The sequence below is a fragment of the Coturnix japonica genome, chromosome 2 (genome assembly GCF_054131305.1).
Source record: "Coturnix japonica strain WE chromosome 2, WE-NBRP24, whole genome shotgun sequence".
Lineage (NCBI taxonomy): Eukaryota > Metazoa > Chordata > Aves > Galliformes > Phasianidae > Coturnix > Coturnix japonica.
Genome location: NC_140664.1, coordinates 8,375,847 through 8,389,171, shown reverse-complemented (window position 1 = coordinate 8,389,171; position 13,325 = coordinate 8,375,847). Strand labels below are relative to the sequence as shown.

General features: G+C 39.4%; 1 protein-coding gene across 6 annotated transcripts in view; it reads right to left on the bottom strand.

Moving 5' to 3' along the window:
• Positions 1–13,325, bottom strand: part of ASAP1 (ArfGAP with SH3 domain, ankyrin repeat and PH domain 1) — a 162,215-nt gene that overhangs the window by 6,908 nt on the left and 141,982 nt on the right. For 2 of the 6 annotated variants that reach the window (XM_085536979.1, XM_085536981.1), the window contains 5 exons: positions 12,828–12,881; positions 8,164–8,325; positions 5,574–5,640; positions 2,961–3,019; positions 1,501–2,000 (listed from right to left, as the gene is read on the bottom strand). In XM_085536979.1, coding sequence (XP_085393105.1) covers positions 1,501–2,000; positions 2,961–3,019; positions 5,574–5,640; positions 8,164–8,325; positions 12,828–12,881 — 842 coding nt within the window. The remainder of the gene's footprint in view (positions 1–1,500; positions 2,001–2,960; positions 3,020–5,573; positions 5,641–8,163; positions 8,326–12,827; positions 12,882–13,325) is intronic. The other 4 variants (XM_015856319.3, XM_085536982.1, XM_015856325.3 and 1 more) reach the window with 2 other exon arrangements.

Genomic DNA, 13,325 nt, shown 5'->3' with positions numbered 1-13,325 from the left:
TCCCATAAGCAGTGCTGGCTGCTGTCACAGCACTTCCTGCACTGTGATGCAGCATTTCATCACACGGTTTGTGCTGAAAGGACACAGAGACAGACTGAAAGCACAAACACAACACGTTGAAGATGAACACCTGCATATTGCTGCTTGAGAAAACCGCAGCAAACCAGCGTGCACACAGTGATACATAGAAATTTGCAGTAATTATCATGGATACATCATCATTTTGATCACTTCCAAACAGTGAAATTATTTAATTTACTGCATATATGAAAATGGCTCAGTTTGGAGAACACTGACTTTTTACTTGTGATTTTTCTGCACAAAACAGGGAAAGAGTTTAAACACAATATCCAAAAAATCAAATCCACTGTTTGCTCTCTTTCAGTCTATTAGAAGGGAGCAATAGATGAGAAAGCCCAGTGTCATCTGCTTCCTTATATTACATAATGAGTACATAAAAAAATCGTAGTTGAAGACACCTTTTGATCTTCGAGCTTTCTTTCACCTAATCTCTACAACAATCAGGAAATTCAACAACAACTCTCATTCTGGGTTCCAATATGAACATGCAAAGGAGTCAATCACAGAAGCAGAAAAATGGCTCTGCAGAAAGCGTTCTTTCTCAGACAGGCACAAGAAAGGAGAAACTCATCCTCTGCTTTCATTACCAGAACGGAAGTCACATTTCCTTTCACATAAGTGCTTTGCATAGGCAATTTGACAAGCAAAAACATCTCCTTTTTGATGTATTCTTAATGATGAAAAATCCTGAGAGCACTCTGGAGTTTCATAAAATGATTTCAATATACATATGCATGAGGAAACCTCTACTGGATGGGAATCACACTGGCTCACAAGATAAATAGCTAGATGAACTGGGGATTGAACGAGTAGACTTGGAATCTAGTTATATTCCCAGCTCTGTTATTACACAACACACAGAAATGTCAATTTTGCCAATTGAGCAATTCATCCAAACCTTTGTCAACTACTTCAGTACACCAACATTAAATATTCAAGACAGAAACGTTCACCCATTTATCACAGTTGACCTAGAATCTACACTTTTATCTACTGACCAGCAGGTTAGCAGTAATAGGAGCTAACACCCTTTCCTGACACTTAAAAGTAGAATCCAACAAATATTCTAGTAATCTATAAAGCAACAAAGACAGGAGAGGAAGACACCTATTAGTTCAGAAGTATGACTGGCACACACAAAGATGGCTAAATACCCTTGTAAATTCAAATACACCACCACTCCCCCAAGACTATCATCTGACATTACATATTTGTGTCAGCGTGCAAGGTCTTGTAAACACCAAGTTATTTGCTGAAGCTACTTGGATGTACAGAAGGAACATCTAATTCCCCATCCTAGCCCATAACATTTCTGTTTTGTGCATACAGCTCAAGGGCTTTCTTTTTTTTGTGGAGACGTACCTACAGTAACTTCAAAGCCTTGCATGGAAACGTTCAAGTAGCTGCAATAATACCTACCATGTTTATCTTCCTGGGAAGCGGCACAGGGGTTTCTGGCAGGGTATGCGTTACATCATTAGACTCTTCAGATGCTTGCTTTTGGATGGTGTCTCTAGACTGTACGTTTGGAGAAAGATCTAAGGAGTGAGATTTCTGATTTGCCTCTGAGGGCTGAGGCTTTGGTGACGCTTCTCCGCCTTGTGTTTTAGCCAGCAGATCTCCCAGCTGAGGTTTTGGAGGAAGGTCCTTTATTTGTGGTTTTGGAGGTAAGTCTCCAAGCTGCGGTTTTGGTGGCAAGTCTCCTAGCTGAGGTTTGGGGGGCAGTTCTCCAGGCTTTGGGGGTAAATCTCCTACTTGAGGCTTCTGAGTTAGTTCCAGAGGCAGAGGCTTAGGGGGCAAATCTCCAGGTTGTGGTTTCTGTGGTATATCGATGGACAGTGAAGGCTTAAACATTTCCGTGTGCTGACTGGATTTATCTATTGAAAGATGATGACTGGTTTCTATTTTTCTTAGTGCCACTAAAACAAAAAGAAAAACGTTTATTCACTACCTCCTTCAAACATTAAATAACTGAGACACATCAATTCAGAGATAAACTGCTGAGGGTGAAACAGTGTGATTGCTTTTTAGATCTAACAAACATAACGAACGTAAGAAAAAGATGCATTTTACAAAAAAAAAAACTAATCAGCCCACCGATGTGACTGTAATGTTCTCTCTTCAATGTAAAAGTTCTCATTAATGCCAGTTGCTCATACATCCACCCATCTGAACTTCATATAAAAAAAGATCAGGCCTCAGGATTGGTAAAATCTTGAGAAGAAAAGGAAGTGAACATGTACATGTATGCAGGTCTGCTTACTATTCTGTAGTCTACTGATGATGAAATGCAAAAAGCCTTTGAACTCGAAAGACAGGTTTTATTTAGAGAGGCTCAAACCATTTCTAAAAATAAAGGACCACTGAGGAAGGATGATGGTCTCAGCAAGTTTGTCACTGATATATGTAAATGAGCGTCCAATTACTTGAAAGGAACTGTTATAGTACAAGTTTCCCAAACATGGCAATGGGCACAACTCAGAGACATTAAGAAACTAGATATATGGTTATCAACAAGAAAAGAAATTACCAGTGAGATTGGTCAAAGATGGAAACAGGAGCCCAGGGAGATTATCCACCAAGACTTCCAAAACATGACTGCACAGGTAGCTCTGTTCTGAGGGGGAACTGGACCAGATGGCCTCAGGAGTTCTCTTCCAACTTCTATTACTACCTTCCCTCCCCCCCCCCCCCCCCCCCCCCCTTCACTACATTCTAATTACTTTTAAGTTTAATTAAAAAGTCTCCTGATTTCAAAAATTCTTTCAGTTTTGCTCAAGTATCTTCGATTGTGGAAAGCTGCTGGAAACAAAATATTTATTCTTGCATACTCATAAAGAGAATTATGAGAACTCCCGCAAGAAGAAAAGATCACTTACCTTTCTGAGGTAGTTTGGGAAGAACTCTAGGGCCAAGTGCAGTCTTCGCAGTCCCAGTGCTAAACCAACAGATGTGATTATTAGTGCTTACAGTTGTTACAGAGTGCAACTTGTCTTTCCCCCCCTTTTTTTTTTTTTTTTTCCTCTACACATTCATAATTTAGAGAATTCCACATTTGTTTCTTTCACATAACCAACTTGTCATCTAATCTGTGCATCGAGCCTGAAACTCAGTGCACTCCTAAGAAAGGACCACATTTTCAAACAGAAAGAGACACATGAACCCTGCAAAAAGCTCTAATGCAACACAGCAGATTTATTCTGCAAACTGAGCTGTGTGCAAAAACCTACTCTGAAAATGGAGGGAGCAGAAAGACCAGCTCAGAGGGCAGATCCTGAAATTAAAAGAAATTCTGTTCTTTAAATATTAAGATAACTATCCTGGATCATTCAAAACAACCTCGGGCTCTTACGCCAAAGGTTTGAAGATTTTCAGGATTGAGTCTTTGCCTCGTGTGAGCGTAACAACACAGTCTGCAACTGCATCAGGAGACTGCTGCTGCTACTGCTCCAAGGGAAACACGGGCCAGCACCATGCTTCGCCCTGTTAAGCTGTGTTTCAGTTGGGTAAGCTATTTGTGATGGAAATCAACAGCACAAGTAAGATAGGAGTATTTTAGAATCATTCTTGCACTACAGAGTAAGAAACACAAAGATGACGTTTGTAAGATGACCACATCTTGAAAGACAGCTCAAAATATTCTGGTAAAAATCCAGTTTTAATGTTTAATTTGCATGTCTCCAAGAAGCGCATTTTAATGCATTAATTGGATACGGAATAATACTGCCATGATTTGTTGCCAACAGGTAGGTCAACTCATGTTCACAGGTAGCTCTCCTCTGGACACACATTACACCATCTTAAGCTTAGTCTAAGAGGCTTTGAAAATATCAGACATAAGTATGTATAAATGATTGCAATTCATTTTACTTTCTGTACTCAGTGAGAAAGAGGCTCCTCAGGAGTTCTACTTATTTTAACATTTCACGTTAAAGCAAGGAAGAACTGACCATTCAGAAAATAAGCTATTTGTTGAATGTGTTTTACCCCCGATCTGGACACGAGAGTGACATCTGTTTCCTCAAACAAGCTATCTCCTAAGATTCTTGCTTCGTTAACTCAATTTAATCCTTAACTACCATCTGGCCTGGCACCATTTAACCACGCTACGTAAAAGAAAATGATGGCAGGCGATTCCGCCTTTGTGAATTACAATTCTGATGAGATTTGTGCCTTTGGACTCCAGCTTTCTGAATGTTTTGCTAAGGGAACTCCAGTTCATTGCATTGGGAGGCTCCTTAAGCACAGGTGATGAGATGATTACTAGCTCTGCTTCTTGGGAAGATATTGAGGTTTATACCAGCAGTCTTCAAGAAAAATTACAGACAGGGAGAATCAAGGCATGGAAATTCAAAACAAGAAGTATTATTTCTGAAAAATTACCAAAAAATAAGGGAAAAAAGTGATGAGCTTGTCAGAATATGTTCAAAGGAGAGTGTTCTGCTGTATCAGCAGCCCTGATGCCAGTACTCTTTTTCTCTGAAGCTAACTTTTCAAAATGAGTACAATGGAATACTAAAGCTTAATCTCCATGTTTTTTTCTTTTTTTTTTTTTCAGAAGTTAAAATACATCATGACATAAAACTGGAAGAACGGCCAAACTCAATCTTTAGTATGTAATTTCCCAGGCTTTTCACCAATACCATCAAGAATCAGCTTCGCACATTTACCCTCCTCTTATAAATGTCAAGTATGGCAGCAGCTCTTTGTGGCACAGAACATCACCACCTTTTTCTTTCTATACCAAATGATACCTGAATGGATTCTGATGTGGCACATCAGCTGTGCCACCAGGAACGCATCCACAGCCTGTCCAGGCAAGGCCAAGCACGGACTGAGGATGTCCAGAAGCTCCATCCACACACCTGCGATTTGCATGATGATATGCATCCACCTTCAGTTATGCCCTGATCTCACACATACACATGGTCAGACAGGTACACTACTGTGTTGCTTGAGGCACATTTATCACCATTACCGTGCTTTGAACCTAAGGACTTTGGAACTGCCTGGCAGAAGGAAAGGCGGTTTAGCTGGTAGAATGATATGACTCCTCTCTGTTACAGAAGTAGCTTCTACGGGTACCTATGTCAAAACTGACACTGGAATGTTTTGTTTCTCTGCAGTTACAGACCTCTCATGAAAGCAGATAAAATGAAATACCAGGAGGCATGAATATAAAACTTCTGTCTTGCTGGACAGCAGTGTGAGGCAACATTCCCTAGCTCAGACCTCACTTCTGTAGGAGCCACAGGCAGATTCTGGTACAAATTATTTTGTCCATTCCACTCAAAGAAGGAATTGTGCATGGAAAGCTATGAACGAAGCGTAGGAGGATCAGTAAAGCCAAAGCATTTGTACAGCAGTAATGCATGCAGGAAACTAATGAAGAAGCTTAGCTAGGATTTTACTAAATATGAAAGGCTATTTTTTCTGATTCACAGATTAGTTACGTCTAAATAAGTTTCACTTTCACATACACAGACTTTTACCTTGACTGCTGAGACATCCCCTCAAACTTGTTTGCAGCCTTAGTTGAAGGTGGTCCCAAATCATTACCTGAAATGAAAAAAAACAAACAAACAAAAAAACACAAAAGAAATGAACATTAGGGTAACTGAACATTATGGTAACTGAAATATCATCATCAAAGGGTGAGCTAAGTCCACAGTACTTTAAGCGTGTCCTAAGCGTCATGTCCAAAGATTTTAAAGCTCATTCTTGACTAACAACTTTGTAACTGAAAAAGCCACAGGGACTGTAATAATCCAACCTGACCTTCATGTAACACCTTTCCAAATTTACTGGTAGCTCACGTCTGCTGGCAAGGGAAGACTGAAATACATTGCTGAGTTTCTGCTGTAGGGCTCTTGTTTTGAATATAGCACTTCAATTTACTCTGAATAGGAGATGCTGCAGGCAAGTGTCTGAATATATTTATGGTAGATGTGCCTTATAACAAAACATATGTAGCCTCATAAATCATTATATTTGTGAATAAAATGAAATTCAAGCTTTTGAGCACTGATATTTTACTGAATCAGCAAAGGCTGTTCTTCAAGCTTTGTTACCATACAGTCACCATAAGCATTAACTCCTGGTAAAGACAAGAGCGTAGGTATATTCGACTTTATCATAAAGGTATCAAAATCCAAAGCCAAGTGTATTCTGAACTCCTTCATGGAATCTTAAAGTTGAAAAAGATCCCTAAGATCATCCAGTCCAACTGCCAAGCCACCACCAACAGAAAGCTTTCACAAATCATCACTTAATTACTCTTCCAGGGCCTTGATCATTCCCTCTTCCCTCCTCTACTGTAGCTCATCTAAACAGTCTTAGAATCAAAGTCATAAACATTACAACCATCTTAGAGATAAAATTTACTGAAGTGACATTTAGTGATCCCAGTATGCAAAAGCTTCCTAAGCAAAAGGACGTATCTGGCTAGACACCATTCTCTGTGCTGAAGTCTAAATGAAACAGCAGAGAAGGCCAACAGTGAGCCTTCCTAAAAATACTTTTGCATGCAAAAAGATGGAAAAGTAGAAAAATAAAATTAGGACTAAAAGTGACAATAAATCTTTCCCACGTAGGTCCTGTGGATGAAAGAAAGGAAAAATCTCATGGTTGCCGTGGAAATCCAAAATAAGAATCTATAGCCAAACGTTTCTAAAACAGGTGAAAATAATAACTTAATTTGCTTACACATAAGCTAAAGATTGTTCTGTTTGAAACCTCAGCACGGGGTACCTCTACACTTACACCTTCCTGTCCTTCAACTGTTATACAGGCTTTATAAGAACAGTTGCCACCAACAGCTTGCACCACACCTTTTGTCCTGCTAGAGTCACGTTGTATAATATCTATCATAGTGTTTTAGGTACCGATTTGGGCTTAACAGTTAGAAAAACAAAAATAATCTTTGAAGTCCAAGCTCTTCCAATGTTTTTACTGCCTCTGCAGCAATACAGAGCTGTTGTAGGAAACATTTCTTCCCCTGTATCTGAAAAAGTAGGTAATAGAAAATATCGCCAGCATTTGAATTGCTTGAGAAAAGGGCTTTACATTCAACACCATACTTCTCTTCAGATTAAGTACTTTATCAAATCACAAATTCCACACATGTGCATTACATGATTTAACACGTAACTTAACCTGCTGGTGGGGAAAAAAAAGTGCTTTTAGGCTTGGTCTCCATTTTATGTTTACATTAGAACAAAAAGAAAAGTCTTAAGACATGACTAATATATGGATGACTCCTCCTTAATGTAAGTCTTAGACTCCAGTTTATGGATTTACAATGATTCTGCTGACAAGACTAGGATTACAGAAAGTTACAAGGGCTCAAGATTTACAGCTGCAGGGATAAGTTACATGCATAGAGAAGTGATGGATGCAAAAGAAGGATTTGAGTAGAGCAGAAAATATTTCCTAACAAGCTTCTGTCAGAAAGGTATCCTGTTGAAAAATAATAATAAAGCGCTGTTTCTTTATAACTTCTGCTGGTAGAAGGATGCAAACCTATCAGTGCACAGATACCATCGCACAGCCTGAAAACATAAAGACAACACATCCCACCAGTTAGCTGTGAATACTTCATAGGGGGAATTTGGAGCAGAGCCCAAGGAGATGAGCAGTCCTGGGAACTGGGTGAACTGCATGGACTCACTGAGGCAACATCTGCCCCAAACCAAGATCCATCCAGATCAATGAGCTGCTCAGAACAGCAGCAGAGCTGAGGGAAAAGATGCAGGGAGGATGCAGCAGATGTGGGTGAAGCAGCAGCCTGGGAAGCTGGGGCGGAGAGAGGGAGGCGGCAGAGAAACTGAATGGGATCCCAGGGAAGTGTGGAGTATTTTCAGTTTTCTCAAGTGAGACTCAGACACAGAAGCCTGGAAGCTACAGTGACAGAGACAGACTGCTGATTTCTCTAAGCTGACATCACATCAAGCTGCAGGAAAGCAAGCAGCAGGTAAAAGAAACCAAAGATTTTATATATGTATGTCTAAATATATGTATAAATATATATATCTCATTGTAAAGGTTTGCCCCTGCCCTTTTGTCTTGCATTTCAAAACTCACCCCAAGGAACTGGGCCCTTATTCTGGGGTCCGTGAGGTAGTGGGCTTGGTGGGTCAGAGAGGGTTCTTTTGTGTCCTGGGGGTGGGGGAGGTGGTCTCTTCTTGGAAAGAGTGGAGCTGCCACTAGAGGGTTGAGTGCTTAGAGGGAGGGTTGAAGGTGGGCCTGCAAGATAACAAACAACCTTCTTACAAATACATGTGCATCAACAGCAAAGCAGCACCAAAATAAAAAAAATCACAGTCAGACCACAGTGAAATGTAGCGAAAAGAAACCAAAAGACAAGCCATGCCAAAACACCGTTTGAATTAAACAACACATTCACCACATTTTTAACCTTTCCAGCTGTGGGGATATAAGCAACTTAACAATAGAATGACACAAACACCGTTAAAAAATACAGGATTAGTCACACCAGGATTTTTAATTTTAGGTGTTTAAAAATAAATCTTAATTTAAGTAACATGGAGCAGTTAGGTTTTCAATCTCTATTATTTTACATGAGGATGAAATAGCTTTCCAGATGTTCAATTACACAGCTAAGCTTATTGGGTTTGTTTATTTTCCTCTATGCTATACCAGTTCTGTTGATGAATTGGAAGGGGTTGGAGAAATATTTATCCTCCAATTGTCTTTGCTTTGTGTTTTGGAAATCAACTACAGAAGATTTTCCATCCTTATTTTGCAATTTAACTTTCATCTTTCAACACCAGAATACACATCCGTAGAGCAATGCAAATTGTTGTACGCTGCATCTATAAAACAAACATTAGAGAGGCCCTTGATCTGTCTGGGATTATTTAACATGCTTATAGCAGTTTCGGTAGTCACCTTTACCCTAAGCCTTGTATTTGCCCTGAATCAACATTGGCACAAGCATTATTCAACACAACACATACTTTACAGAGTATGGGAACAAGTACTGGTTAAAAGGAACAGTCACCACAAGGGAAAATGAGTATTCCCTATTCAACTTCATCACTGACCTTCACAAATGTCGTCATAGGAAGCTCAAGAAAGCGGACAGTGCTGCACACAAACATGCAGCAATGACATGACTGCTTGAGTCTGCCACCATTACTGCCAAAGTCAATTATTTGTGACACTTATCTAAATCAATCCTATGTTAGTTTAGATTAACTTAAAGTCCATTCATTTTTTAATCTCCTCATGTAGTAACATCTTAACGCAAGATCATGATTGCAGTAAGTTTTGAGTGTAAGAGAGCTTTGCCATCACAGGCTGGATAGATGAAGAACACTAACAGTACAGTTTTAAAAGCCAAGTTTTATTTATATCTGAAATTTCTTGTCTATCATCAACTATTTTGCAGCACTACAGAATCTACTATTTCTGTAAACACATCTTATTGAAATGGAATTGAAGATCTCATTTTGTTAACCAGCATGTACCCTAACCTGCACACAAACAGGATCTGCATCTCAAAAACCTTTATTTTCTTGTTGCTTTCTTCTATCTAGAAAAGTGCTTAAGCCTTCCCAAATACATATCATAAAAGCATGAAAATCAGTGAAGAATATTTGCTGCAGTTCCTTAGGTGAAATACTGATCATTGAAAAAAAAAATAAAAATAATGATTTAGTTACCACATAAACATGCACACGTTTGCCAAACGTTTTAAGGTGGTGACCCTTCTTCTCAACCCAAAAGAAAAGATTAATCAGACTTTCTATAAGGAGCCAACCATCAGCCTCTTATCTTCCAGATTCAAGGCCTTTCATCACTTAGCAGAATCCCTCAACCACAACCCCAGCAAAAATTTTGATCTTGGCTTTCCATTACCTGCTTAATCTTGTGAATCAAATTATTAATCACAGAATCACAGGGGCTGGCCCCTCCTAAAGCAGGCTCCCTACAGCAGGTCTCACAAGTAGGTGTCTTGAATATATCCAAAGAAGGAGACTCCACAACCTCTCTTGGCAGCCTGTTACAGGGCTATGACACACTCACTGTAAAGAAGTTCCTCTGCGTATTTGTGTGGATCTTTTTGCATTCCAGTTTTTGGCCATAGCTCCTTGTTCTGTCATCACATACCACTGAAAAGAGTCTGACCTCATTCAATTGCCTCCCATACTTCAGATGTTTACAAACATTGATCAGAGTTTCCCTCCCAGTCTTGTATTCCCCAGGCCAAACAGACCCAGGTAACTCAGCCTTTCCTCATCAGGGAGATGCTCTAGGCCCTTTATCTTTGTCTCCTTCCGCTGGACTTCTTCTAGAAGTATCCTGTCTTTCTTGAACTGAGGAACCCAGAAATGGACACAGTATTCCTGATGTGACCTCACCAGGGCAGAGTAGAGGGGGAGAACCTCCCTCAGCCTGCTGGCCACGCTCTTTTTAATGTGCTCTTGGATACCATTGATCTTCTTGGCCACCAGGGCACACTACTGGCTCAGGGCTAAGCTGCTGTCCAGAAGAACACGTGAGCCCTTCTCTGCAGAGCTCCACTGCAACAGGTCATACCCTAATCTATACTGATGGGTGCAGTATTCCTAGATGCACAATTAAACACTTGCTTTTGTTCAAACTTAGTAGGTTCCTCTCTACCCAACTCTCCAGCCTGTCCAGGTTCTGTTGAATAGCAGCACAGCCTACTGGCATGTCAGCTGTTCCTCCCAGCTTTGTGTCATCAGCCAACTTGCTGAGGGTGGACTCTATCCCTTCATTCACATCGATGATGAAAATGCTGAATAAGACTGTTCCAAGCACCAACCCCTGGAGAGCACCACTAGCTGCAGGCTTCCAACCAGACTCTATACCACTGATCACAACTCTGAGCTCTGCCAGTCAGCCAGTTCTCAATCCACCTCACTGTCCACGCAGCTACCCCACACTTTCTAAGTCTCATTACAAGGATGCTTTAAGAGACAGCTTTGAATTTGTTCCCTCTGTGTAATTTACAGAGTGTTTACAAAACAATTGAACATTGACAAGCAGTCAAATATTAGTGCAAAGTAATGAGTGTTTTCCAGTACGAGCCCTATCCCTTTTTAATTTCTTCTGTCATCTTAAAGAAAGTAAATTTAAACCACGCATTGAAACATTTCTTACAGAAAAAAAAAAAAAAAATCATCTCTCAGTGTAAGTTTTGACCAAAGTTTGCTTTGACTTCTGCAAGTTAGAAATCTGCTGATGCACTTAAAATCAATTGTTCTCTACAGACTGTAACTCATGAGCTTATCTACAAGAGCGGGCATGGTAAAATGAAAAAAAAAAAAAAAAAGTAGAAATACAATGTTAATAGTAACATCACATTTAAAGAGTGTAGAAAATATAATATGACAGAATGGATGAGGTGCACCTTACAGAAAAAAAGGAGATCTGAAATGTCTGCAAGTGGCAACGGCCCTTGGATTCTTGTGTGCCACCACCTAGTGCCCTGTGGGGTGAACTGCACTGCAGCCCCACCACCCAGTACTGCCACAGCCTTCCCCTCGAGTTGCAAATAGCACCGACATTGCTTAAAGTGTTGGAAATACACAACACTATTTTCACTTACTGCTAATCGAAATTCAGAAATGAAGCAAAACTTGTGCTTCTTATTGCCAACAGAATAGAGGATTCTTAAAAACTCTTACAGAGTTTTTAACCCTATTAAGTTTTATGTTCATAATGACCTATTTCATGCTTCATATGCCAGTTGTATGTCTCCAGAGTTTAAAAACATTATTCCCTCATAGCCTTAAAGAGTTCACATGGTATCCTGCAATTACAGGGAAAAGGCAATAAGGTATTAAAAGCAATGCAGGTTTTTTGACTCCTCACACACATTTCTCCGCTAATTTCACAGGCACTTATATGGAAAGAATAAACAGTAGTTTACAAGGCGTACACTAATGATGAGATGGCTGAAATACAAAATTCCCTTTCAAATAAAGCATCAAATAAGGGAAAACTTAAAAGCATCTTTCCAGGAAAAGGTGCAAGCGGCACCAAGCAGAGTGAACATGGGGAACGTCCTCAGCTTTGAGTCAGTCCATGGGAATGGCTGATGAAACAACATAAAGATCTGATGCTGCATTAGTTGCTGGTAAATCTATTCCAAAATACTCCATTTTACACGAAGTCTCAAAAAAGTGCTATTTGTTTTTGGTTTTTTTTTTTCATTCAATATACAAATGTAGGTAGGTATTTCTCAATAATAATCAGAGCAGTTTTCTAAATCAAAAGTCTTTCGCAGTTCTAACCAGGCAGCGAGTCAGTCAGCCACTTCTGCTCCACAGTCAACTAAATGATGTTTTATCACATTTTATGAAGAACATTTCCCTCCCCACCTCAAACAAGCATAGAAAAAAAACCAGCCCCCAAACACCTTAACACTGAACTCCGCTTCCATTGGGCTCTTTTTATTTAGCTGGGCAACAGCTGCTTCCTACACAAAATACAAGCCATTTCCATCTCTCATTACTTTTACTCACTATAAAGATCACAAGTTCACATGTGAGCAGACCTCATCTCATCTCAGACTTACAGTACGGTGGTAAATAACTAGAAAATATCTGCAATTAATAGTGCATTCCTGCTGTTTGGCTTTTGTGCAGTTAGTAAATTAATTTGTGTACCAGTGAAAACATGCAAAGCTGTTACCATCCACTTAACTTGTGGTTTTACAGTGTAAAAACCTCACATTTGTACGTATTTTTTACCACTTAACGAGAGATATGGAAGAACCAGTATTCCAGTTAATGGTTGAACAGGTACTGAAAAGGAAAGTAGGCTTATATTAAAAACAGGTTTTTCATTAGCAAAATTATTGTTATTTTCCATTCATAACGATGACACGTTTTGCAGATACTACCAAAAGCCATCCTTATTTTGTACTTCATTACTGTAGATGATACATGTTTAGTAATGAAAATAAAAGCATAATTGAAGAAGCTGATCAGTCAATCCAAAAAAGAAAGCTAGGAAAACAAATTGAATCAATATTAGCATATGAAGAACATCCCATAATTAGTGCTAAAAAAATCCCGCTTAAAAAGAAGAAAAAAATGTCAACATTCATATTAAACAATTATGCGGTTTGGGCTGTAGCATAAATACAACTATATGAAAACAACTGTCAGCTACCCATCCCTTCCTATTACAATACTGAAACATATAGAATCAGACTGAGATTAGTAGTATTGTTTATTAAAATATAC